This window comes from Pyrgilauda ruficollis, unplaced genomic scaffold (assembly GCF_017590135.1).
Source record: "Pyrgilauda ruficollis isolate IOZ18807 unplaced genomic scaffold, ASM1759013v1 scaffold72, whole genome shotgun sequence".
Lineage (NCBI taxonomy): Eukaryota > Metazoa > Chordata > Aves > Passeriformes > Passeridae > Pyrgilauda > Pyrgilauda ruficollis.
This window is the reverse complement of record NW_024529044.1, coordinates 1,709,801-1,733,997: the sequence shown is the minus strand read 5'-3', so window position 1 is coordinate 1,733,997 and position 24,197 is coordinate 1,709,801. Positions and strand designations below refer to the sequence as shown.

Below are 24,197 nucleotides of genomic sequence, written 5' to 3'. Positions count from 1 at the left end.
TTTTTTAAAGGAACAAGTCTTGGAGCCAATCCCAAAGCAGCCCTGAAGGTTCTGACTTGTCACATTTGTGGTCTCGGAGCTGAAACCCTTCCAGGGTTACACAACAGTGACTAAAACTGGAAACCTTTCAGATCAGTTCCAAAATGAAGCAGAAATCTGAGGTGATTGCTAAAGCAACACCTCTCTCTGCTAATTGCTGAGAGAGAGAGAGACACCACTGTGAGTGTGGGGGTGAGAGGGATTATTACCAATTTAAGAGAGACCCAATTTAATTTGGAGGCTTGGGGTTGTTTTCTTTTTGATTTGATCTCAGAACAGAATTATCCTGGAAGCCAGATCTTCACATTGTTTTGCTTAATGTTTTACAAACAGGCTGTTGAGTGAAGTTGTCACCGAACAAAAATTCACCCCTATTGTTTACACAATGGGAAAAGGGAGTCATAAAAGGGGTGTAGCAGCAATTTGTTAGGTATTAGGTTACGGTGCAAGAGGGATTATCCTCACAAAACACTGAGCCCTGAACTCCAAATATCGGGATTAAATTGACAATTACATCCACTGAAAGTCTTTGAAAGGCTCAGCTTGATGCTCGAGGCTTTGGAGTGACTGTTCTGAGCGAGCTGACAATCAGGAGTTGGAGTTGTTCTGGCACAGTGCTCTGCTCAAGAGGAACTACATGAAAATAGAAATGTGATAAAATCTGCTCCTGCTGGTGTTTGCTTTGTGGCAGCTCTTCAATGGGTAAAAGTAGGTGCTGGGTTTGTTCCTGGTTCTGCCACTGCACTCCTTTATGACCTTTGAAATACAGGAATTTCCTCCCATATCTGGTTGGGGTGAAATTTTTAAAGAATACCTGTTTAGGGGTTCAGTGTGGAGGCCCCTGAACACGGATCTCTGGGCACTTCTGTATCTCCCTGAGCATTTCGGGATCCAGCACAGTAAAATCCTTGCCTTGGCTTAGATAATTAACAATTATTCTGGTTTCAGAACTCTGATACATTTATTCTTTAGAAAAACTCTCTGCCATTACCCTAAAGAAATCTTTTGAGATTTCTCTGTTTCTGCCTTCCTACCACCCTGCCTGGCTTGGCTGCTTTATTTTTACCTCTGACAAACTTTCATTTGAAGGGAGGAAATACATTTATAAGAACAGAGAGCAAAAAAACTTCAGCTGTGCTGCAATGCAAGGGGAGGCTCATGATGTGCACAAACATGCCCAGAAATCCAGGAAAAATCCCACAGAAAGTAAAAGCAAGACAGAAAAGGGGGAGGGTTTATGTGTCAGCGTTAGAGGAAGGTGAAAACGCTTCCTGGCAACATCTGAGAGTCATTTGCAGCAACAGATCCCTGAGCTTTAGTGAGTAGAGAATGTTTTTAAATCCTCCCCCACCTCCTTAGTTAATCTTTACCAGGTAACAGGACCTCTCGTGGAATCGTGGGGCTTTCTTAGGGATGTGACAAATATTTCCAGTTTGGAAAATCAGGCTTTTGAAATGACTCTGAGGTTGAAGGTCATCAGCCTGCTTGGGACTCTATGGCCCTTGGTAATAATTTGGTAATAATCAGATTCTGCTGAGTGTTCTGCAGAAGTCAGAGTGCCTCAGCAGAGGGAGGGGGAAAGAGCTGGGTTCCCAAACTCCCTGGGCTGGTCTGGAACAGGGAAGTCAGGTGTCTGCTCCATGGTGTCCCCAGGAACGAGGGACAGATCCTAAAACTGATTGACATAATCCAGGAACACCAAAGGGTGGGCCTGGGCCTGAATGTTCTGAGCAACATCAATGTTAGAGAGTTATTAATTATGATGTGTTATTATTAATTATTATCGTTGTTATTATTGCACTCGAGAGACTTGAAGAGGTGGCCTTGAAAAGTGCAGGTTTGGATTATGTTTAATCACACCCAAAATACTGGGCAACATTTTTTGATGCTTTGGAGTGGCTGAGGAGGTTCTTTCCAGAGATTTTAGGTGACCTGGGGCAGTCTCCACCGTGTAATTTGGGGTTTTAGCTCACCTGGGGCAGTGTCCATTGTGTGATGTGGGGTTTTGGGTGACCTGGGGCAGTGTGCACTGTGTAATTTGGGGTTTTAGGTCACCTGGGGCAGTGTCCACTGTGCAATGCCAAATGCCTCTGAGAAATCCAAGCTTTAACAAAACCAAGAAAGCTTAGCTCAGGTCCTGGGAGCAAGCCTTGTCTGGTGGCCCTGCTCTGCACTGGTTCTTTTTTTGCTCCATCCAGCTCCAGGGCTGGAGTTTTGGTTTTGGTTTAGGGAGCTCTGCATCACTTGCCCTTTCTTATTGCAGATTTACTTTGGATTGTTCTGGGAAATCCCAACCTGCTCCATGGCTTCCTATAGCAAAAACCCATCTCAGGCATCCACTGCAGTATTGCTATAAATACAGCTTGTACTTAGGAGAAACCCTGTGTAGAGTCAGAGTTCCCCAAACAAGTCACCTCCACGTCAAAGTTGTCTCCTGGTTGTGGCAGATGACCAGAAAATCAGAGTGGCCTTTACCCTGTTGTTGATGTGTCACCATCCAAGGTTCTCCCCACCAAAATCCAAAGGTGGTGCCAGTGAAACGCAATTTTGGAAATGTGAAGATTTTCTAATGGTGACAGCAGAGAGTGGGATCCACTCAGGAGCCTTTGATTCATGAAGTTGAGTCCCTTTTGGAGCCCTGGGGTGTTTGGGAGTATTTTCAAGGATAATATTGGGACTATTAGCCCTTTCAAGGATAATATTTTCAAGGATTACTCTGGTTTGAAGCAGTCAATAAGAAAAGCAGTAGAATCATGGGATATTGAGTTGGGAGGGCTGAAGGATCATCCAGTCCAGCTCCTGGCCCTGACACCCCAAAATCCCACTCTGGGCATCCCTGGGAGCACTGTCCAAACATTCCTGGAGCTCTGGCAGGCTTGGAGTTGTGTCCATCCCTGGAGAGCCTGGGCAGTGCCCAGCAGCCTCCGAGGGAAGAACCTTTCCTAAAATCCAACAAAATCTCCCCTGACCCAGCTCCACCACTCCCTGGGTCCCGTCAGAGAGCAGAGGTCAGAGGTGCCCCTCAACACAAAGCCCTACAAATGTTTTTATTTAAGGTTATATTGGCTCCTGATTACAGCTCGCTTCATTTTCACACCTCACGTTATGAGGTCCTTAAAAAAAACCACCAAAAAACCAATCCTCAACAGTTTCCAGGTTTTGTTTGTTGTTAAATACAACTTTGAAAATGTTGGGTCAAGCATCTTCAATAGAGCAGGCTGCACTGTTTGTTTAAAACTCTGAGCAAAGCAAGTCATATGAATGTTTCCAAAGACCCTATTCCAAGAAGTATTTTTGGAAACATTAATGTTGTGTTTTTTAATGAAGGCCACATTCTGAGGCTACGACACCATATGTCACATTCATTTCTGGACTGGAAAAAAAAAAAAAAGGAAAAAAAAGTGAAAAAAAAAAGAAATGGAAACTATGTTTGGCTTTTAAGTGTTTTTGGATGAATGTCTCTGCATGCTTGTCATTGTTCCTTGGATGAGGGGAGAGTTCTTGGGCTGTTAATCCAGTCCATCCAATATATTTTGCAGTCCATGGGGCTGACTCTCCTCTGCCTGGAAGTGTGTGCAGTCATTTCTGCTCAGGCAAAGGGAGTGAAGACCTGAGGAAAAGAATTCCCCTAGGAAAGTTGGTTTTTCTGAAATTTGCTTTTCTTAAATTCATTTTCCATGGATTTCTTGGCTCCACTGAAAACCTACATCCGAACTCTGAAACCAGCTTAAAGATGGGAAAAGAGCTTGTCATTTTTCCATCAAAAACTTGCAGTTTCTGGAAAAATAATGACAGGTTTCCTACAAAAAAATATTAGGTTTGGTTTTTCTTTTTTTTTTTTTTTTTCCTTTAGGAATATCAGTTAGAAGCATAAAATCAGCAAAAAATTGGAATTTTTCTGCCGTGTCCCCATCGCTTCTGGCTGGTTTGTGTGTTAATGGCTGGGATGTCATGAAATGAGCTGGAGACCTGCAGGAAAAGGATTTGTCTTTTTAAATGACGTGTTTTTTATTGGATTCCAGGTGATGAGGTCTCAATTTCTGAAGTAATTCTTGTTCTTGGTCACTAAATATGGCTCAGGACTGGCACTGCTCAGTTCTTCTCTGCTCTGACAGAGGAATCTCCTAATCCACATCACTTCCTAAATTTGTGTCACCCACAACTTCCATTAACACCCTCCCTGTTTATTTCAAACTCATTAATCAAGATTTAAGTATTTTTGGCAGCCAGATATTTTTTTGTTTGCTTTAAAGAAGGATTTCAGAGGCTTTCCAGGACCTCAGAGGGGTTTCTTTTTTTCGTTTGAAATGTAAATAATTTTCTGCAAATTGAACAAACATGTCTCTGTAGCACCAGCTCAGTCAAGTTCAGTTCACAAGAGCAGGTTTTTTCTGGGCAATGCTGGAACATAAATAATGATGGATGATTGTGTACTTGATACATTTTTTGGTTAAAACACAGTATTTCCCTGCCCATGTTACTGAAGTTTTACTTCTAAATAAGGGGGTTTTCTTTTTTTTTTTTTCCTAATGGGGGAAGACAAGGAAAATTGGAAAAAGCAATTAATTTCCTCCAATATTAGGCCAAATTTAAGTGGTTTGTGCCATTTGTGACTGCTCAGGGGAGCTCATCCTGCTTTTAATGTTGCTTCATGGGATCATTAAAGGAGTTACTTGCAGTAGGGTCACCACAAAGGTTTTGATTTTTCTTTTTATCTACAGACCAAATTTTAGGGTTGAAAAGGACATTTCTAACTTGAATTTGTACCTGCCTCATATTTCCAGGCCTGGTTTTGAGCAATGTTGTGTAATGGATGTCATAGCCTCTACCCTTCCAAAAATTACCCGTGATGGCCACGGAGTAAATGGGATCAGATTTGGAAATCCAAATAAAAACAGCCTTTTCCTTTATTTCATAGATTTCCAATGAACAAGGAAAACAACTCCTGGGACCTTCTGTAAGCTGAGGCAGAGATGATGAAGACGAATGACCAAAGTGGCTGCTACAGGCCTGTAAATATCCAGGGAAACAAGGTCAGTTACCGCGGCACCTGTCGGGAAAGCCCGGAAAAGGAGGTGAAAAGGCTGCAGAAGAGATTTCTCCACAAGGATGGCAGCTGCAACGTCTACTTCAAGCACATCTTTGGGGAGTGGGAGAGCTACGTGGTGGACATTTTCACCACGCTGGTGGACATCAAGTGGCGCCACATGTTTGTGATTTTCTCCCTGTCCTACGTGCTCTCGTGGCTGTTCTTCGGCCTGGTGTTCTGGCTGATTGCCGTCCAGCACGGGGACCTGTTCAGTGATGAGGAGGTCACCCCCTGCGTGGCAAACGTTCACAGCTTCACGGGAGCCTTCCTGTTCTCCCTGGAGACCCAGACCACCATCGGCTACGGGTACCGCTGCGTGACCGAGGAGTGCTCGCTCGCCATCCTCATGGTGATCCTGCAGTCGGTGCTGAGCTGCATCATCGACACCTTCATCATCGGAGCGGCCTTGGCCAAGATGGCCACGGCCCGCAAGAGGGCCCAGACCATCCGTTTCAGCTACTACGCCGTGGTTGGGCTGAGGGACGACAAATTCTGCCTGATGTGGCGCATCGGGGACTTCCGGCCCAACCACATGGTGGAGGGCTCGGTGCGCGCGCAGCTGCTGCGCTACAAGGAGGACAAGGAGGGGAGGATGACCATGGAGTACCGCGACCTAAAGCTGCTCAACGACCAGATCATCCTGGTCACACCAGTCACCGTCGTTCACGAGATCGACAGCGACAGCCCCTTGTACGGCCTGGACCGCAAAGCTCTGGCCAAGGACAACTTTGAGATCTTGGTGACGTTTGTCTACACGGGTGACTCCACGGGGACGTCCCACCAGTCGCGCAGCTCCTACGTCCCCAGAGAGATCCTGTGGGGCCACAGGTTCAACGATGTGCTGCACGTCAAGAAGAAGTACTACAAGGTGGACTGCTTGCAGTTTGAGGAGACCACGGAGGTGTATGCCCCTCACTGCAGCGCCATGCAGCTGGAGCAGAAGGAGCAGGAGTGGAACCGCGCCGAGAAGACGCGGGAGAAACAAGCGGAGAAGTCAGCCCTGGAAATCAAGTACAACCAAAAGTCCCTCAGCGCTGTTGCCCTCGTCACCAGTTGTGAGGACCCTGAAGAGCCGGTGACAGCTGCCAGCCAGCCTCCTGGAGAGGTTTCCTACAGGAAAGCAGCTGTGACCTTGAGCAGGCTCTCCATAGAGTCCCAAATCTGACTGTTCCTGCCGTTGAAACCCCTCCCAAAAAATTGTCCCCTTGTAGCTCCTTGGATGCAAACAACGAACTCGTGTGCAGCAGTATTTGTATCCCAGACCTCGCTGACAGCATGCCCACACTGTCACACCCTGTCACACCCTGTCACACCCATCAAAGCTGCCAGGGGCAGCTGTGGGCACAAGGGAGCAGCTTCCACTTGGAATGCCCAGAGAGCTCCTTGAGCAAACCATTTGTGAACTTTCTTTCCCTGCAGGGACCAGGGTTGGCCGTGCCCAGGGACACAGAATGACCTCGGCAGGGCACACAAACCATGCCCTGGGCCCTCTGGGTAGAGGTTTCAAAGCTGCTTCACTGGTCTGGAAGGCCCATTCCCAGTCCCTCCAGGAGGCTCTGAAGTTCCATTATCCCAAAAAATGATTCCTCTGGTGCAGCCTCATCCCAGAGCTCCTCTGCGGAATCTATGGGGCTGTTCTTTGTAAGACAAGGGAATAACTGACCCCAGTGTTCCTGGGTGGCTTTGGACATGTGTTCTCACCCTGCCCAGTCCTATGGGATCCGCAGTGGGATCCTGGAGAGCTTTCATTCCCTAATCATGAGCCATTCCCTGCGGTGCCGCTCCCTCAGCAGCAGCTGGAGGGATGCAGGAGGTCAAAAAAAAAATCAAAACAAGACCTCCAGTTTTAAATCAGCAAAATCAGGTTGAGCCTTGAGGAGAAGATCATGTCTGGAGTGAGCTGTGCAATATTTTGTATCAAATCCTCTTTCATTTCATTTCGCTTTTCTTTTTAGCGTGTTGCACTTCCTTGCAGAGACAAAGATCAATCTGGAGAACAAACAGGGTGATTTTGTCAAAATGAAAAATGCTTGTCTCAGATGGCTGTGTAAAAACGATCCTTCACAGAGGAATCCAACAACTCCTCTGTTGGCTCAAACTGGGAAAAAAAGGAAAACGTTCTGAAGGTGTCTGTGACGTGGAAGTTCCTGCTCTGCACATCTCTGTAATTATCTAGTGAGCAATGCCTCATCATGCTTTTGCCCCTGATGATTGCAGTTCATTTGCATTGTGTTTAATTATCCTGCAAACGTAAAATAATCACACTGGAGTTTGCGGGGTTGATCTCACCTGCCCTTAGCAGCCAAGAAATTCAGTGTTTGCCTGCTCTCTGGTTACTGGAGCTCTTCTGTCTCCACAGGGGAGTTCACTCCACCTTCCTCAGGTGTTTGGGGAGCTGAGGGCAGCAGGATGAGTTTTTCCTGAAAGTGTTCATCCCTCTCCATTTATTGCTGAAGGAGATGAAATGACTGCTGTGGAAATGCTGGCTAACTTTAGGCTGCTAAAATTAGGTCTGACGAGTCATTCACATCATTCTGACTAATTAATTGGGTTTTTATGAGCTCATCACGTTTAATGAGGAAAAAATAGCCTGCTAAGTGTTTTTTTTGTTGGTTTTTTTTTGGTTTTTTTTTTTTTTCCCCCCTGCAATTTACTCCATGTAGTAGTAGGATTGCTGGATTATTTTAATGTATTTCTCTTTTGCTAGCACTTGTCTCTGGATAAACATGATCCCTTTAGGTAAAACTGAAGCCTGGAGGGCGTTAGTTATTCCAAAACTCATTAATTAGCCTATTTTATGTGCTGATTCATCAGCAGCAACCACTTATAAGTGCAGTAAAAACTAACTTCTTGTATCCTGGATTTAAACACTGGCAGACATGGGGGAAATAGTCTAGAAAAAATGGAAAGGAATGTAGGAAAATGTAGGAAAATATGGAAGGGTCTCAGTACTTTCTGTGGTGTTGGAAAAAACACCATTGGGATTGAATAAAATAGAATATCACCTTCCAGACATGGGAATTAACCCTTCCACTCCCCTCAGATCCTGCCTGGGATGCTTTTATTTAATGCTGGGCACCCCTTTTTGAGAAAGATGAGGAGCAATTGGGATGTGTGGAAAAGATGTCAGTGAGGAAGGAGGGAAATAGCTCATGGTGTTTCTGCCCTAAAAGGGGTTGGGAGGCAAGGAGCTCTCAAACACAGAAATTGCTTTTGGAAGGGGGAGAAATCTGGGGCTGGGAGAGGATGGGACAGGAAAAGATGGGATTAAACTGGGGGGAAAGGGAGGGAAAATAATTAGGAAACACTTAACGAGGGTGAGTGAGACAGAGGTGAGGGTTTGTAACCTCTGTGGTGGCTCTGGGAAGCCTGGTGGGGGAGGAAGCAGAGTCAGGGGTGAGACAGAAGGGCCAGCCTGGAAGTTCCCAAGCCTTCTGCTCTGTGATCCCGTGATTTCCACACACAGGGAATGTCCCACGTGGACACAGCTGCTCGCTTTGCAAGAGCTCACCCACGGTGTTTGCTGCATCACAGAGTAAAGGGACTCAGAGAGGTGGGATGTTGCTAAGTGACCAAAATGCCCACATTCCTTCCCAAGGCGCCAATTCCAGGTGCTGGCTGCCAAAGGAGTTCCCCCTGCAAGGCTGGGGAGCTCAGCTGCCTTCCCCTGCCCAAGTTCTCTTCCCTGTGAACCTCTGGAAAAAATTCTTCCTTTGGAGTGGCTTTGCTGGAAGTGAAAGCATCAGGAGTCTGATTTAGGGATTTGTCCTGTGTGTTTTGGGACAGAGAGATACAAATAATAAATACAAATACATGAGTATGGCTGGTAAGCTGTGCCTGGGTCAGGATGAGGATCAGGAAGAAACTTTTCTCCTGGGCATGTTAATTAAAAAACCCCCACTTTATATTTTCTTCTACTTTTATCTCCAGCCTCTGATCCCAGCCTGTGCTGGAGACAGGATGCTGGGGAACCACTGCTCTCAACCAGCCTGCCTTTTTTTTCTGTTTGTTATTTTAATTTCATTTATTCCAGTACCAACACTATGTATAATAATGATGAATAGCAACGCATGCAGTTCTTCCTTTTTCTTTTTTATGAATAAAGACATCAAAATAAAGAACATTCCTCTGCCACACGCCTTGTGAGAGCACGTTGGGCTTTTCTTCTCTTCAGTTGCAAGATTTAAGCTTCCATATCCAGTTTTTCTGGGCAGCCTGTGCCAGGACCTCACAGGGAATAATTTCTTCCTAATTCCTCATCCATTCCTGCCCCCTGGCAGTGGAAGCCATTCCCTGTGTCCTGTCCCTCTGTCCCTGGTACCAAATCCCTCTCCAGCTCTCTTGGAGCCCCTTTAGTCCCTGGAAGGGGTTCTGAGGTTTCCCTGGAAGCTTCTCCTCTCCAGGTTTATTTTTAGGTGGGCCCTGTGTTCTGGTAGAGCCAGTTCTTAATCTTTCCTCCCTAGGAAAGGTTTCTGCAGGACACTGGAAACAATGGAAAAATAAGATAAATAGATAAATAGGATAAATGAGGGGGAGGCTTCCTCCCCCATCTGCTCTTTCTCAAATGAGGATTTCCCAGGGATTTTTTTCCATGCCCATTGTAGGGCTGAGCAATAAAAAAGCAAACAAGACTCCCAAAAACCCAACCAAAGGAACAACACATGCATCCCTCAGGAGGAACACAGACCCAAGCCTCCAGTCATTCCCAATTAATTGGAGGAAAGCTCCTACCAGCCCAAAGGGAAGCACATGGATATATTTTGGGCTGTTCCATGGTAAAACAACAGGACTGTCCTGCTCTTCCAGAGCCTTGAACATCTCCTTGGGGCTTCCAAAAGGCAATTCCTGAAGCTGAGGTTCAGCAGCTCCTTCCCAGCCACCACTAAGAGGCAGGAATTGGAATTTCTGTGTGAAAGTTGCTCACCCCATCCCCGATTTTCCACAAAATTTACCAGCTGAAGCAAAATTCTAACAAACCACCCTGCACTGGCCTCCTGACTCATGATTAAAACTTCACCCTGGTTATTTTCCCTTGGAAAGCAGCACCGTTGTTCCGGGTCAAGATTCATTTATGTCAAAGGGGGTATAATAAGAGATTATTATATCATTTATTTTTCCAGCCTTGCTCACCACCATTCATTAGGGCAGCTGGCATCTCCTTCCCCGTTATCATGTGTCATTTAGTGCATAGTTTTTGTGAAGTTGGGTTTCAGATGTGGGACAGGGTATTATCCCCTTGTTTATCCCTTGTTTCTCACAGGCTGTGCAGGAGGTCTGAGCTCACTTCAGGAAATAACAGGTACCTTTCAGGGCATCAGAAATGTCATGTAGGAGGAAAAAAAAATTGCTTGTAAGCTTTTTTTGTCTCTTAAATCTTTGCTGGTTGGAACTGGGAACCTGCAAACAGAAGGAGTTGGTGGCTGTGGTGGGCAGGAGAGGCCCAAAGCAGGGAAAAGGAAGAAGCATCTGACAACAGAGTCACTTCCAGGCAGGCAAGGGGAAGTGTGACAGAACCAGGCTGAAACAAGAAGTTGAAAGTTTTCAACTTTGGGCTGAAAAATGTGGATCAGTGTTTTTGATGCCTCAGGTTTGAGCTTTTCTTTGTTTGAGGTTCTGTGCTGCTTTAGTGTGTGGGTCTGGGTTCACATCAGGGGATGGTCCTTTTCAAGGCATCATTTTCACAGGGTTTAAAAATCCCAGCACAGGAGCTGCTCCCAGGATTTCCAGGTTTTTGTGAGGTCAGTCCTGGTGGCTGAGGAGCTGCTGGGGATGGACACCACAAGCAAAGGCAGTGTGAGGCTGGGCAGTTCTGATCTGGGCTCGTGCTGCTCCCTGGAAAGCCAGGAGAGTTTGGAACCCTGATGTTGACACCTCTCAATGTTTTCTTCAGGCCAAGCAATGCAAAGTTACCTTGGGCTGTCAAAAATGGACGAGGATTTCCCACCCAGGTGTGTCATGGACTCATGCAATGGTTTGGATGGGATGGAAGGGAGCTCAAAGCTTATCCAGGACCACCCCTGCCATGGGCAGGGACACCTTCCCCAGACCAGGCTGCTCCAGCCTGGCCTTGTGCACTTCCAGGGATGGGGCAGCTGCAGCTTGTGGGGAAGTTTCTCCCAAATATCTCATCTAAATCTCCCCTCTTTCAGTTTTAAACCTTCCCCACTTTTCGTATTGTTGTCTTCCCATGTTACAAGCAACTCTCCCTATTTGCTGCCATGCCTATTTAGAGTCTGGACTAGCCCCGATCCCAGTCCCAATCCTGTTCCTGATCCCAGTCCCTGTTCCCTGTTCCAGATACCAGTCCTGTCCCTGTCCTGATCCCCATCCCTGTCCTGATCCCAATCACGATCCTGATCCTGTTCCTCGTCCCTAACCCTGTCCTGATTCCGATCCCAATTAATCCGATCCCTATCCCAATCCTGGTCCCAGTGCTGATCCTGATCCTGGTCCCAGTGCTGATCCCAATCCCTGTGCTGGTCCCGATCCCGATCCCAGTGCTGATCCCAATCCTAATCCCGATCCCAGTGCTGATCCCGACCCCTATCCTTATCTCGATCCCGGTCCCGATCCCGATCCCAATCCCGGTGCTGATCCCCATCCTGATCCTGATCCTGATCTCGATCCCGATCCCAGTGCTGATCCCGATCAGTCCGATCCAGATCAATGCAATCCTGATCCCCATCCCGATCCCGGTCCCCATCCCCATCCCGATCCCGGTCCCGATCCCCATCCCGATCCCGGTCCCGATCCCGATCCCCATCCCGATCCCGGTCCCGATCCCCATCCCGATCCCGGTCCCGGTCCCCATCCCGATCCCGGTCCCCATCCCGATCCCGGTCCCGATCCCGATCCCCATCCCGATCCCCATCCCGATCCCGATCCCGATCCCGATCCCGATCCCCATCCCGATCCCGATCCCGGTCCCGGTCCCTCGGCCGCCACCTGGCGGCAGCGCGCGGAGCTGCGCCGAGCGCTCCCGGAGCATCCGCGGGACAGCGGCGACAGCGGCACCGGGCACGGGCCACGCGCAGCCCCCGCCGCCTCCCCTCGGCTCCTGCAGCCCCTCGGGGGCCACTCTGCACCTCTCGGGACGCGACCCCCGCCCGTCCCGAAGTGTCACCCCAAAAACAGCGGGGTTATAACCTGGCAACCTGTTGCCAGTGAATTCCCAGTATTCCCAGTATTTCCTGACCATCCCCAGGAAACCTGGGCACAGCTCTCAGATTCAGCACCGTCAGTCAGCACAGAACACACTTTGGTTTAGAATTGATTAGGGTGTTTGCTGGTTTATTTTGTACCGTTCCCCTTTATATATAGCAGCACAACTGGGAGGGCCGTGGCCCAATTTGCCAGCTTAGGTAAATATAGCCGGGCAAACCTGGCTGCACTCCACCAGGAACCTTTCAAATAGGGCAATGAGCTATTTGTGGCCAAAGGGACAGACTTGGGGACATATCAGTGACCAAGAGCCAGGGAACGTGTGTGCGTGTAGAAAGACAAGGCTAGCATTTATTATCGTGTAAAACTCCACACAGAAAAGCTCCAGAATAGAAATGCCTTAATAATTATCTCATCTCCAGTGCCATGTCCACTTCTGGATGCACATTTTCCGTGGAGCGGCTCCGTGCGTTCTCTCACGCACGGGAGCAGCTCCAATGAAACATCTGCTGAGCCCTCCATATCATCCTCCTCCTCCTCCTTCACATCCTTTCTCCGGGCTCTAGGAAGCTCCACAAGTGTCAGGCAGCTGCTCTGCTGCGACTACTGGGCAGTGCTTTCGTTCCTCGTGCTTCCCCATCTTTGATCACAGGGTGTCTCCCCGCCTCGCCTGACAGGGGAGGAGGGACTATTTTTGGTCTGTCACGATCCCGGCTTGGCCCAGGTGCCAAAAGGAGCTGGTGGCCTCTGTGTGACCGTGGTGCAGAGCAGCAGCAGGGAGGAGGCTGCCCCAGGGCCTCCCCAGCTGCAGAATCACAAAATCACAGAATCATGGAATCACAGAATCGCAGAATCATAGAATCACAGAATTTACAGAATTCACAGAATCACAGCATTACAGACCCCCAGTCCTGCTGGTCTGCTCTGGGGCTCGGTGGAGTGGCTGTGCTGGGTGTCTCCAGCAGGAATTTTGGCTGGTAAATGCCTCCTTGGGGTAGCCATGCTCTGAGTGGGGCAGGAAAAATAGGAATTATGCATCCACGCTTTCAGATCTCCAAGTGGAAATCAGAAAGAGATCAGGGAGTGTCTCCAAGGGGAACCTTCCCTGCCCTTACTCGTGGGAAGTAAATGTGACCTCACCAATTCCATGGGAGGCTTTCCAGAGTGACCTGTGGTAGGATGTGAAGTGGGAAATGAAATTTGGGAAGTGTTTTGTGGCAGATCCTGCAATTACTCACTTCACTGATTAAACTTTTCTCTCTTTTTCCACAGGGAGCCACTCTGTTAGAAGGTGTTTTTTGTCTTTCCTCCCATTTTATCCTTCTTTTTGGAGAAGTCCCAGGTAAAGCAGTCAGATGTGGTTCTTTACAATCCCACACAACAGCCTCCAGCAAACCCTGCTAGTACAGAATTCCCAAACCCACACAATTCCTTTGCTATGGACCAAAAAAGTGGGAGAATGGTTTGGAAAAGCTCTGGTGATAGCAATCCTCAGGAGCTGGGGTGAGCAGCTCCAGCAGGGAGGTGTCACATGTGAATACATCTGCACTTGGATTGGGGCTGAAGCAGCTCCATCCCTTTCCTCACACTGCTCAAAGGGGATGCTCCCTGCCAGTGCCAGCTCCAGCCTCACCCCTCTGAAACACCTGCACCGCCCCCAGCTGTGTGTTTGGCCCGGGGTAATTAGTGTGGTGCTAATTTTACCTGAGATGATGAAAGCCCTGGAGCAGCCTCTCCACACCAAGGGAGGATCCATGCCCTGCCCCAGCCTCCTGGGCCTTGTTTGAGCAGAGGAAGTCGTGGCTTTGACTCAGGGATTTGCTCCTCGGGGAGGTTTTTCCTTCCCAGAGTTATCTGAAGCACAGCTGAGGGCAGAGGAGAGCCAGGTCAGGGATGTTTTGTGCTGGGAAACAAAAGCTTCGAGGGTTGAGGTGCTGCCTCACAGTAAATTACCTGCTGCAGATTAAATTACTCACCCAGATCTGCTTCTTCTCTTTGCTCCCCTGTGAGAGGAGCAACGTCCAGACACCAGACAGCACCAAGATGCTTGGAAGCCTTTCATCCCTTTCTGGGCCTTCCAAAAAAGATTCAGAGTCAATTGCCATTTCAGATGAAGATCCAGAACAGACACTTCTTCAGCTTGAAAAAATTACAGTGGAGGACGGTCAGGGGGAAGCAATCTGCCAGGCTTGAGGAGTGTGAATAATGCAAAGCAAAGAGCTCTGTGCAGCCTGCAGGGTAAAACCCTGCCCTGGGCACCCATCCTGCCCTCCCTGGAGCCCAGCACAGGTGGGGATGAAGGAAAGCTGAGCTGGGAGGGGAGTTCTGACTTCTGGAAAGCTGGAGGATGGATGTGTGGGTTGTTGGGGTTATTTTTTAGTATTTTTTGTTGTTTGAGTTTTTGGTTTTTTGTTTTGTTTTGGTTTGTTTGTTTGTTTGTTTGTTTGTTTGGGGTTTTTCTTTACAAAAAGAGCCAGAATTGATTGGCATTGCTGGCACTTGATCCTGAGCTCAGGAGTCACCCCACCAGGCCAGAGGAACAAAGCCAGCCCGTTGTTCCCTGCTCTGGTCTGTTCTGCACAGGTTTTTTTGTGTCACCCTTGGTGGCAGAGAGCACAAGCACCTTCCAGTGCTGTCACAGGTGACTGGCGAGCCCCTGCTCATTCTCTTTCTCTCTTTGTCTGCCCCTCTGATTGTCCCTGCATGTGATTCCTGCCTGTTGTCAAATCAAGACAGTCCCCGGCTGGGTGCTGGGTGTCCCCTCTGCCTGCCACAGGTGACCTCAGGAGGCATTTGGCCCCCAAAATGAAAATGAAATGAAATTAAAATGCAATCAAAGCACAGCTCTGAACAGAGGTTTGTGCTCTGAGGAGGGGTGGGAACCTCTTGGATCAGCCTTGGCTTCTTTGGAGCCACAGACCTGCGGTGGGATTCTGGATTCCTGCCCCAAATTGTGGGTGGCAGCCCAGAGGGCAGGCAGGGGAGGGACCCAGGGAGGGATCCAGGGGAGGGATCCAGGGAGGGATCCAGGGGAGGAATCCAGGGAGGGGATTCAGGGAGGGGATCAGGGAGGGATCCAGGGAAGGGAACCAGGGGAGGGATCCAGGGGAGGGGTCATGGAAGGGATCCAGGGAAGGGAACCAGGGAGGAATCCAGGGAGGGATCCAGGGAGGGATCCAGGGGAGGAATCCAGGGAGGGGATTCAGGGAAGGGATGCGGGGAGGGATCTAGGGAAGGGAACCAGGGAAGAATCCAGGGGACAGATCAGGGAAGGGATTCAGGGAAAGGACTCATGGAATGGACTCAGAGAAGGGACCCAGGGAAGGAATCCAGAGAAAGGATTCAGGGAAGTACCCAAGGGAGGACCCAGGGAATAGATCCAGGGAAGGGACCTAGGGAACAACTCAGGGAAAGGATCCAGGGAGGGAATCAGGGAAGGGACTCAGGGAAAGGATCCAGAGAAGGGATTCAGGGAGGGGATCCAGGAAAGGGACTCGGGGAAGGGATCCAGTAAAGGGATCCAGGGAGGGAGCCAGGGAACAGAACCAGAGAAGGGATCCAGGGAACAGAACCAGAGAAGGGATCCAGGGAAGGACTCAGGGAAAGGATCCAGGAAGGGAACCAGGGAAGGGATCAGGGAAGGGACCCAGGATGCTCCTGCAGCTCCCATCCCACCTGTGGGGAGCAATCCCAGCCCTGTGGACCCACAGGAACCCTGGGACCTGCTCTGCCACCACAGCACCACGATGTCACCACGTGTCACTGCCACCAACTCTGACATTGATCAGCTTTCCACGCTGATTGCTCAACATCTGATGGGAAAAAGCACAACCTTTCCCCCTCCAGCCCCTGTCACAAGGTTGTTTAATAGGGCTTGGGCATCAGCTCAAATAAAACCAGGGGATCAAAGCCAACTCCTGAAGAATTAGGGAGATTACAAAGAAACTCATGGCTCACGCTGAGGCACAGCATTTTCCAGTATGAAAAACCAGGAGAGAGCCTCCTCCTGCCACCATCCTTCCCCTCCTGGCACCCAGGTCAGGCTGGGCCAGAGCACAGGACATTCAGTTTGGGCAAACTGCAGCTCAGGATGCCCGGGGTGGGTGGGGAATCCTTCCCCTGTGCGTAAGTGAAGGGCAGAGCTGGGCCTGGAGGCACAAAATGGCATCAGAAAAGCAAATAAGCAGCACAAGATGGTGATAGCAGGGGAAAGGAAGCTGTGGCCTTTACTTGCTGAGGATAATTTCCCCTCTGACGACAGATTTTTCAAGTGGCAGAGGTGTTTTAACGGGTGGGCCTTGGAGGGCTGGTCCAAGTAATCAGCCCAAAACAATCTCAGGAAGTTTAAGCAACACTTTGAGCTCGGTTTGGTTGTACTCATCTGTTCAGTTTTAGTTCAGAGGGACATTTTGCGAGGTGCCAGCTGATTTAATTTGTGCTCCTCTTTCCCGGCCCTGCAGGAGTTCTGGGAAGGGCTGAGCCGCACCTGTGCCAGGGAGCAGCCCTGGCTCTCCTGGCCAGGATCTCCTTGGCTTCCTCAGCAGGGAAAAGATGCTGTGGAGACTCTGGGAGGGCTCAAAGCTCCCAAAAAGCTGGGACTGCTCCCCACCAACTCCAGCATCTCCAGGACCATCCCTGGTGCAGCTGGTGGGGAAATCCAGTCATTGTTGATGGGCAGATGCAGCACAAACACCCAAACCCACCCAGAGCCCTCTCAGGGAGAGTCTCTGCAGTGCCATGGGGATGGAAGTTCCCACTGGATGTGAAAACCCCAGAGCTGGCTCCCCAGGAAACTCCAGCCTGTTTGCTGCTGTGGTTTTCCTTCCACAATGGCCAGTGAGCTAACTCTCTGTTTTTAGCACAGTTTATTTGCTTTCCAGGAGAGAAAATAAACTCTGATATTGTCATTTATGTTGTGGCCACAGACTCCAGGCAAATTCTGAGGCTCTGGTACAAAGTGATAGAAAACAGTGAGGACATTTGATCTCAGCTAATCTACTGGAATAAAAAGTGTGAGAAAGAGAGGAGAGCAGTCATTTATGTGGTGTTAGCAGAAATCAGATGCTTTCAGGTTATAAATGCAGTTTTCACTGGAGTGGGTGCCCTGATAGGGAATAAATTACAGTGGTGATAAATGCTCAGCAGCAGAAATGCAGCAGGGAAACCACACAGGGTGCTGGGCATCCCCTCTGCCTGCCACAGGTGACCTCGGGAGGCATTTGGCCCCCAAAATGAAAACAAAATGAAATTAAAATGCAATCTCTATCAAAGCACAGCCCCAAACAGAGGTTTGTGCTCTGAGGATCAGCCTTGGCTTCTTTGGAGCCACAGACCTGCGGTGGGATTCTGGATTCCTGCCGAACAGAGGTTTGTGCTCTGAGGAGGGATGGGAACTTCTTGGATCAGCCTTGGTTTCTTTGGAGCCACAGACCTGCGGTGGGATTCTGGATTCCTGCCCCAAATTGTGGGTGGCAGCCCAGAGGGCAGGCAGGGGAGGGACCCAGGGAAGGGAAATCCCACTCAGGGTTTGCCAGAGGCTCCCTGGGGCACTGCTGGGGGCAGGTTCCATCCTGTGCCCACCTGTCCCACACCCTCTCCCTCAGGAGCCACCACACCCCACCTGAGTCTGCCCAGTTCTGTGGTACCCGAGGTGTGGATGCAAACAGCTCAGGAGGAGAGATGCAGAAAAGGCAGGTGATTTGCAATCATTTTGCTCAGAGCAGACAGAAACCTTCCAGCTCTTTCTGTTGCCACCGAATTCTTGTTCTTTCTTGCCACTCCCTTTCCCATTGGAAGCTTTCCACGGCTCTGCCCGTGGTGCCACTCTCAGGTCTCTGCTTTATCCCTGCCTGCTGCAATCAAAAAAACACAGCCCAGCCCCTCTCTCTGAGCCTCCTGGGCTCTGCAGGGGAAGTCTGGAAGTTGTCTGAGCCCCACCAGGGCTTTGGGGCAAGCAGGTGACTTGACTTGGCTGAACAATCCCATTTCTCTTTGTCTTTTCTCCTAGAATTGGCTGAACAATCCTAATTCTCATTGCCTTTTCTCCTGAAAAAGAAGAATTGGGGTTGGAAAAGATGAGAGAGTTGGGGTTGTTCAGGCTGAAGAAGTGAAGCTTCGTGGTGACCTCGTTGTGGCCTTGCAGGGCCTGAAGGAGCTGACAGGAAAGATGGAGAGAGATTTTGGACAAGGGATGGAGGGACAGGACAAGGGGAATGGAATAAAGCTGATAGAGGGCAGGGATAAATGGGATATTGGGAATAAAATCCTTCCCTGTGAGGGTGGGGAGGGGCTGGGATGGAATTCCCAGAGCAGCTGTGGCTGCCCCTGCATCCCTGGAATGTCCAAGGCCAGGCTGGATGGGACTTGGATCGCCCTGGGACAGTGGGAGGTGTCCCTGCCATGGCAGGGGTGGGATGGGATGGGTTTAAGGTCCCTTTCAACCAAAATTCTGGGATTTCTGATCTGACTGCCCACAGCAGGGAACCACTAAAAACCCAAAGGATGTCCTTGAGAGCCTCCTGCTCACGGGGCAAGATCCATAACCAGAGGTTTTAAAACCAGAAGAGGTTTTAAACTTGGTTTAAAAAAAAAAAAAAAACCCAAATGTTTTAAACTTGGTTTAAAACCACCAAGATCTCCTCACCCTGCTGTGTTCATGCTGATTTTGGAAAACCTGGCACTGAACAGCTGGAGCTGAAAGGGAGAGAATGAAAGTGCAGTCCCACACTTGTGCGTGTGTGAGCTGCTGGCTCTTAACCCTTTTCCTTCCAGGAATTGTCAACATCCCCATGGCAGCTCCAGAAGCATGTTCTCACACCTCTGGCAAGTTTTATTAACCATTAACTCCCTTTCCCTGGAGATGTCTGAAGAATGGGAGCTGTGGAGAGCAGCAGATAACTGGGAGATTAATAGGAAAGTCTTAGCTTTAGGAATATGTCATTGTTTGGTCACTTTGATCACTCACACTAATTCCTCCTCATTAATATGAAAATTCCTCCACATTTATTTGAAAATTCTGTCCCATTAGTCTGAAAATTCCTCCTTGTTAATCTGAAAATTCCTCCTCATTAATCTGAAAATTCCTTTCCATTAATTTGAAAATTCATTCCCATTAATCTGAAAATTCCTCCTCATTAATCTGCAAATTCCTTCTTGTTAATCTGCAGATTCCTCCTTGTTAATCTGCAAATTCCTTCTTGTTAATCTGCAGATTCCTCCCTGTTAATCTGCAAATTCCTTCCCATTAATCTGAAACCACCTCCCCTCTGCTGTCTTTGAGCACAAAGCTGACTGATGGCTTGAGAAGGAAAAATATGGAATATTGCTGTGTCACAAACCATGCCAGATGTCCCTGACATTCCCTGCATTTCTGGAAGATTCTCCACAGTCCTGGGTGGTGGGGACAGGTCCCTGCATGGTGCTGGACCTGCCTGCTTGGAGAAAACAGGGAATGTGCCAGGTGCACATTCAATATCAGATGAACATTTCCTGAACATTTGAAGGCCTTTGACCCTGCTCTGAGAGTTCAGAGCTCCCTTTTTACCAACAGCACATTTTATTGGGTCTGAAAGTTCAGCTGGGAGCTAAAGATGCTTTAAATTAGGCGCCTTAATTTGGTGAGAACCGAGCCACATGGAATATAGCCTTGGAAAGGAGTTTTCCTTGGCAGAATTTGTGGGTTGCTGTTGGATTGGGAGTTAGATACAGCTCCTGCTAGAAGAAGATTTCTGTTTGGAATTCAGTAATTCAGGATTTCTTCACCTTGCTCCCCACATCCCTCTCTTGCAGCAGCAAGGACTGAAAATATATTTAGTTTTTTCCAAAATACAGTGACTGGCTGGTGATTTGCCTTTAGGATAAGCCTAACCAAGGCAGCCTGAAATCTTAAATAAAGATTTTGGACACAAAATATACACTTACAAATGTGGTTGGGGGGTGTGAGTTCCACTCTTCTCAGGTACATGAAGCCTGAATTCAATTTCCTCTGTCCAACTTCATCCCTCCCATGGACAAACCCATTTCTTTTCGAGCAGAACTGCACATCTGTAGATCCCATTTGCTTGCAAATCTATTTATTTGCTCTCTCAAGTCTTATCAAACATGCAAGCTTCTCTCTGTGGAATTTTCCCTGGATTTGCCCATTCCCTCTGTTACCAAGGTGGGTTCATTTTCCCTTGGAGATCCCAGCACTAGACCTATAAAGATCCAGTTCATGCCTAAACCCCAGGAGGTTACTGGGAATGGGGAAACCACCTTTTCCTGAGGAATTTTTTCCAGTTGACTTCATGGTTAGGGAAGAAAGGCAAACTCATGCCAGTTTACATGCATGGAAATGGCGAGACCCAAAAAAATAAAAGCCCAGCGTGTTATTTATGGCATTTCTTCTCCTCTTGTGGAAAGCTTTGATTCCCCCAGCCCGTGTTTTCTTTGCAAGTACAATACAATTAAGCCATTTTCAGCTGGCAATAAAATCCTTGAGAACCAAAGCAGATTTGGCCACTTGAAGAGATGAGGACTAATGCAATCTGATAATTAGGTCCTTTCAGCGCCAAGACAGAAAAAGCAATTTAATAATGTCTCCCCTGGAGTGAGACAGGGGCTGAAGCCTCCGGTCCAAGGTCTGGGCCTGCAACACAACTCCCAAATTTCCTTCCAGGGGGAATCTGCAAGCTGAGGGACAGGGGTGGCTGTGGTGACAACTGAGGGGAGAACTGTGACAGAAAAAGGGGAGAAAAATTCTCAAATGTTCTTCCTTCCCAGAGCCCTTCGTCTCCCTCAGTACCATTTTTTTCTGCAGATAAAGGGTCTTGCCTTGAAAATCTCTCAGCCCATGACCATTTCACATGGCTTTTCTAATATTTCAGTGAGAGGTTTCCAAGGCAAGGCTGGGTCAGATTGGAAAACCATTCATGGAGAGAAGGAAAAGGAACCCCTCGCTCAGCGCTGAGGGTTAAGTTTTCAGCTGTCTCACCCTCTTTGTCCTGGCTTGTTACAACAGGAAAGGGTTTTTTAGAAACTTTTCTTGTAACTTCAGCTTCCCTGTTTGGAAGTTTGGAAAGCAGGCAGCTCTGTTATGGTTTTCATTATCTGTGCAATAGGTTGAGAATCGATATTTCATTCAAAGAAGAGCTCTCTGGGCAGAGCTGCCCCAACTCTGAGAAAGCTGTGAAACAGTGGTGATGGATCTGCTCTGCCCTGCCTCGTGTGAAACGCTGAATGGCTGAGTAAGCCTTACTCATGTGGGCAGATAAATCTGTAGTAGGGCTGTATTTTTTATCAGCCGCTTCTCGTGAGTAAAGGCTGAGTAAGAGGCTCCAAAGCCGTGCTGCAATCTGGAATATCTCGGAGGTTTTGCACAGGGAATTCATGCACCCACCTCCCCAGCAGAGCATCTCTTAGCAGGAGTGGATCACAGCTCTTTATTTCACTGACACGTAGATGGGCAAATGTTGGAGCTCTAGTTCCAACTCATAGTATTCCAACAGGCAAATACTTCAGACTGTAGTTATTTTGGCAGTTCATGGCAAGTGCACAAAGAGAAACATGAGGGATATTTTTTCTCTGATACAGGTGCATGAACTGTGGATTTAATTATCTTCCTCTGTCTAAATGGATGAACTAATTGCTGTCATCCCCCTTATAGATTTCGCTTTCCAGACCCATCACCCATAAGTTTTGGACTTCTCTTCCCCCTTCAAACGAACAGAACCACCCAAGAACAACTCACAACCAGCGTGATTGCCCAACTCGCCAGATTGCCCAACGAACAGAAGCATTTGTCCCCGCTTCCCCCTCCCCACGCCGTCAATTCTGCGCCTCCTGCACTCACAAATGTGGTGCTGGCGAACCAGCTGCCCTCGGCCCTTGTGTTTATTGCTGCAACAACGCGGCACTTCCTCACTGGGGATGCGGGCACCGGGCAAACCCCGGCGGTGCCAGGCGTGGCAGTTGGTGCGATGGAGCAGCAGCAGCGCGGGGAGCCTGTTCTGGAGCCTCTGCGCCAGGAGGGAGCATTTGGGCACAGCTTTTCCACCGAGCGCTTAAAGACAGCTCATGGCAGGCTGGGAAACTTAGCAAACAAATGAGGAGGAGGAGGAGGAGAGTTTAAGCAACAAGGAGCGACTGCAGGCGCTGGCATTGCTGTGGAAAGTAAGGAATCATATTTACAGCCTGCTCTGGACATTGTAAGGAGCTCTCTGGAGGCCGAGCCGCTTGGAGCAGTCCATCCCTCAGCAGCTCCAGGCTGACCTGCTGCTGATGGCCGCTGCCTCTCCCAGCTCTCATTTTTGGGTGTTTCAGGGGCTGCTGCAGCAGTGCTGGGTGCAATTCAAGGTGTTTGTGGCAATTCCTAAAGCCTGGGAGGCTCTGCCCCCTGCATTCAGCAGTCACCTTGTTTTTCAGCACACCACGGGCTCCCCGTGGATTTCAGCTGTTGTCCCTCCCGAGGGCAGGGACAGTGTCCTGCTGCGGACACCTGCCCTGGAACCCAACACCCCTGCACTGTCCAGCAGAGCCGGGGCTTGGCAAACTTCAGGCTGTGCTTACAAGGCTGTTTTTGTTCCTGCGAGGCTCCCGGCCAGGCATTTCATCCTTATTTTCTTTGTCTTAGGCCACGTCCACTGTAGGGAGGACAAGCTGTTAAAAATCATTTGGATTTCTGCATATTTCAACCCTGGCCAGACTGACCGAGCTGCCACAGGTGACTCAGGGAGCAAAGCCGTGGATCCCAACACTGCAGCCAGGCTCGTCCTTCCCTTGCTTCCAGCCTTGCTCCAAAAGATCTTAGTCCGGGGGTCAAAGCTCTTGATTTGGAAGGGGTGTTTCATTCAGTTAAAGGGAAGGATTTTGGGTTTAGGAGCAGTGTTGTGCTGCGTTCGCCTGACTTCTCGTGCCTGCTAGGCTTGGGAGTTTGGGATGGGACACCCTGCACCTCAGCATTTCCCTTCACTCAAATAAAGAAAGGGACAAAGGGAACGAAACTTTTCTGTCTCCGGTATTTTTTCTCACTGCCCGGGGCCTCGGCCATCAGCCCAAACCACGGGAACGGGAGCGAGCGGGCAGCCGGCTCCCGCACGGGACCATCCCAAACTCCCGAAGTCCCGCAAAAGCCTTTATCCCTGCCGAGGGAGGGTGAGGGCATGCCGCCGGCAGGTGCCGGGTGCCCGGGAGCGCAACCGGAGCGTCCCGGAGCCGCGGAACGAAACCGCAGCGGCGCTGCTCCCCGCAGCGCGGCCGTGCCCGCTCTGCACCGCCGCTTCTCCCGGAGTCTCCGCACCGCGAACCCGCGGACCTGGCGCCTTCTCCTCCCCCCTCTGCACCGGGGAACCCGCCGCCTTCTCCCGGGACCCTTTACACCGGACACCGGAGATCCCGGGGACCCGGCGCCTTCTCCCGGGACACTCTGCACCGAGTCCCCGAGGACCCGGGGACCCTCCGCAGCGGGGGCCCGGTGCCTCCTCCTGGCACCCTCTGCACCGGACACCCGGGGATCCTCTGCACCGTGAACCCGGGGACCTGGCCCCTTTTCCCGGGACCCTCCGCAGAGGGGACTCGGGGACCCGGTGCCTTCTCCCCCGGACCCTCCGCACCGGGGATCCCGGCATCCAGGGACCCGGCGCCTTCTCCTGGCACCCTTTGCACCGAGTATCCCGGGACCCTCCGCACCAAGAACCCGGAGACCCAGGGACCCGGTGCCTTCCCCCAGAGACCCTCCGCACCGGGGATCCAGGGTCCCGGTGCCTTCTCCCGGGATCTTCCGCACCGGAAACCCGAGGAGCCTCCGCAGCGGGCACCGGGGGTCCCAGAGCCTTCTCCCGGGCCCCTCCTGGCAGCGGGAACCCCGGCTCCATGCGCCGCTCCGGAGCATCCCCGCTCCATTCCCGGAGCATCCCCGCTCCATCCCCGCTCC

At 49.8% G+C, this 24,197-nt stretch overlaps 1 protein-coding gene across 1 annotated transcript; it reads left to right on the top strand.

Annotated features, from left to right (window-relative positions):
- The first annotated feature begins 5,012 nt into the window (after nucleotides 1-5,012).
- On the top strand, nucleotides 5,013-6,293 carry KCNJ16 (potassium inwardly rectifying channel subfamily J member 16). The gene has a single exon (XM_041485784.1). The coding sequence runs from the start codon at nucleotides 5,013-5,015 to the stop codon at nucleotides 6,291-6,293; it is 1,281 nt and encodes a 426-aa protein (XP_041341718.1).
- The last annotated feature ends 17,904 nt before the right edge of the window (nucleotides 6,294-24,197 follow it).

Bases quoted from the DNA above. Each gene is read 5' to 3' on its own strand.
- KCNJ16 (XM_041485784.1), top strand. From the start codon at position 5,013: ATGATGAAGACGAATGACCAAAGTGGCTGCTACAGGCCTGTAAATATC.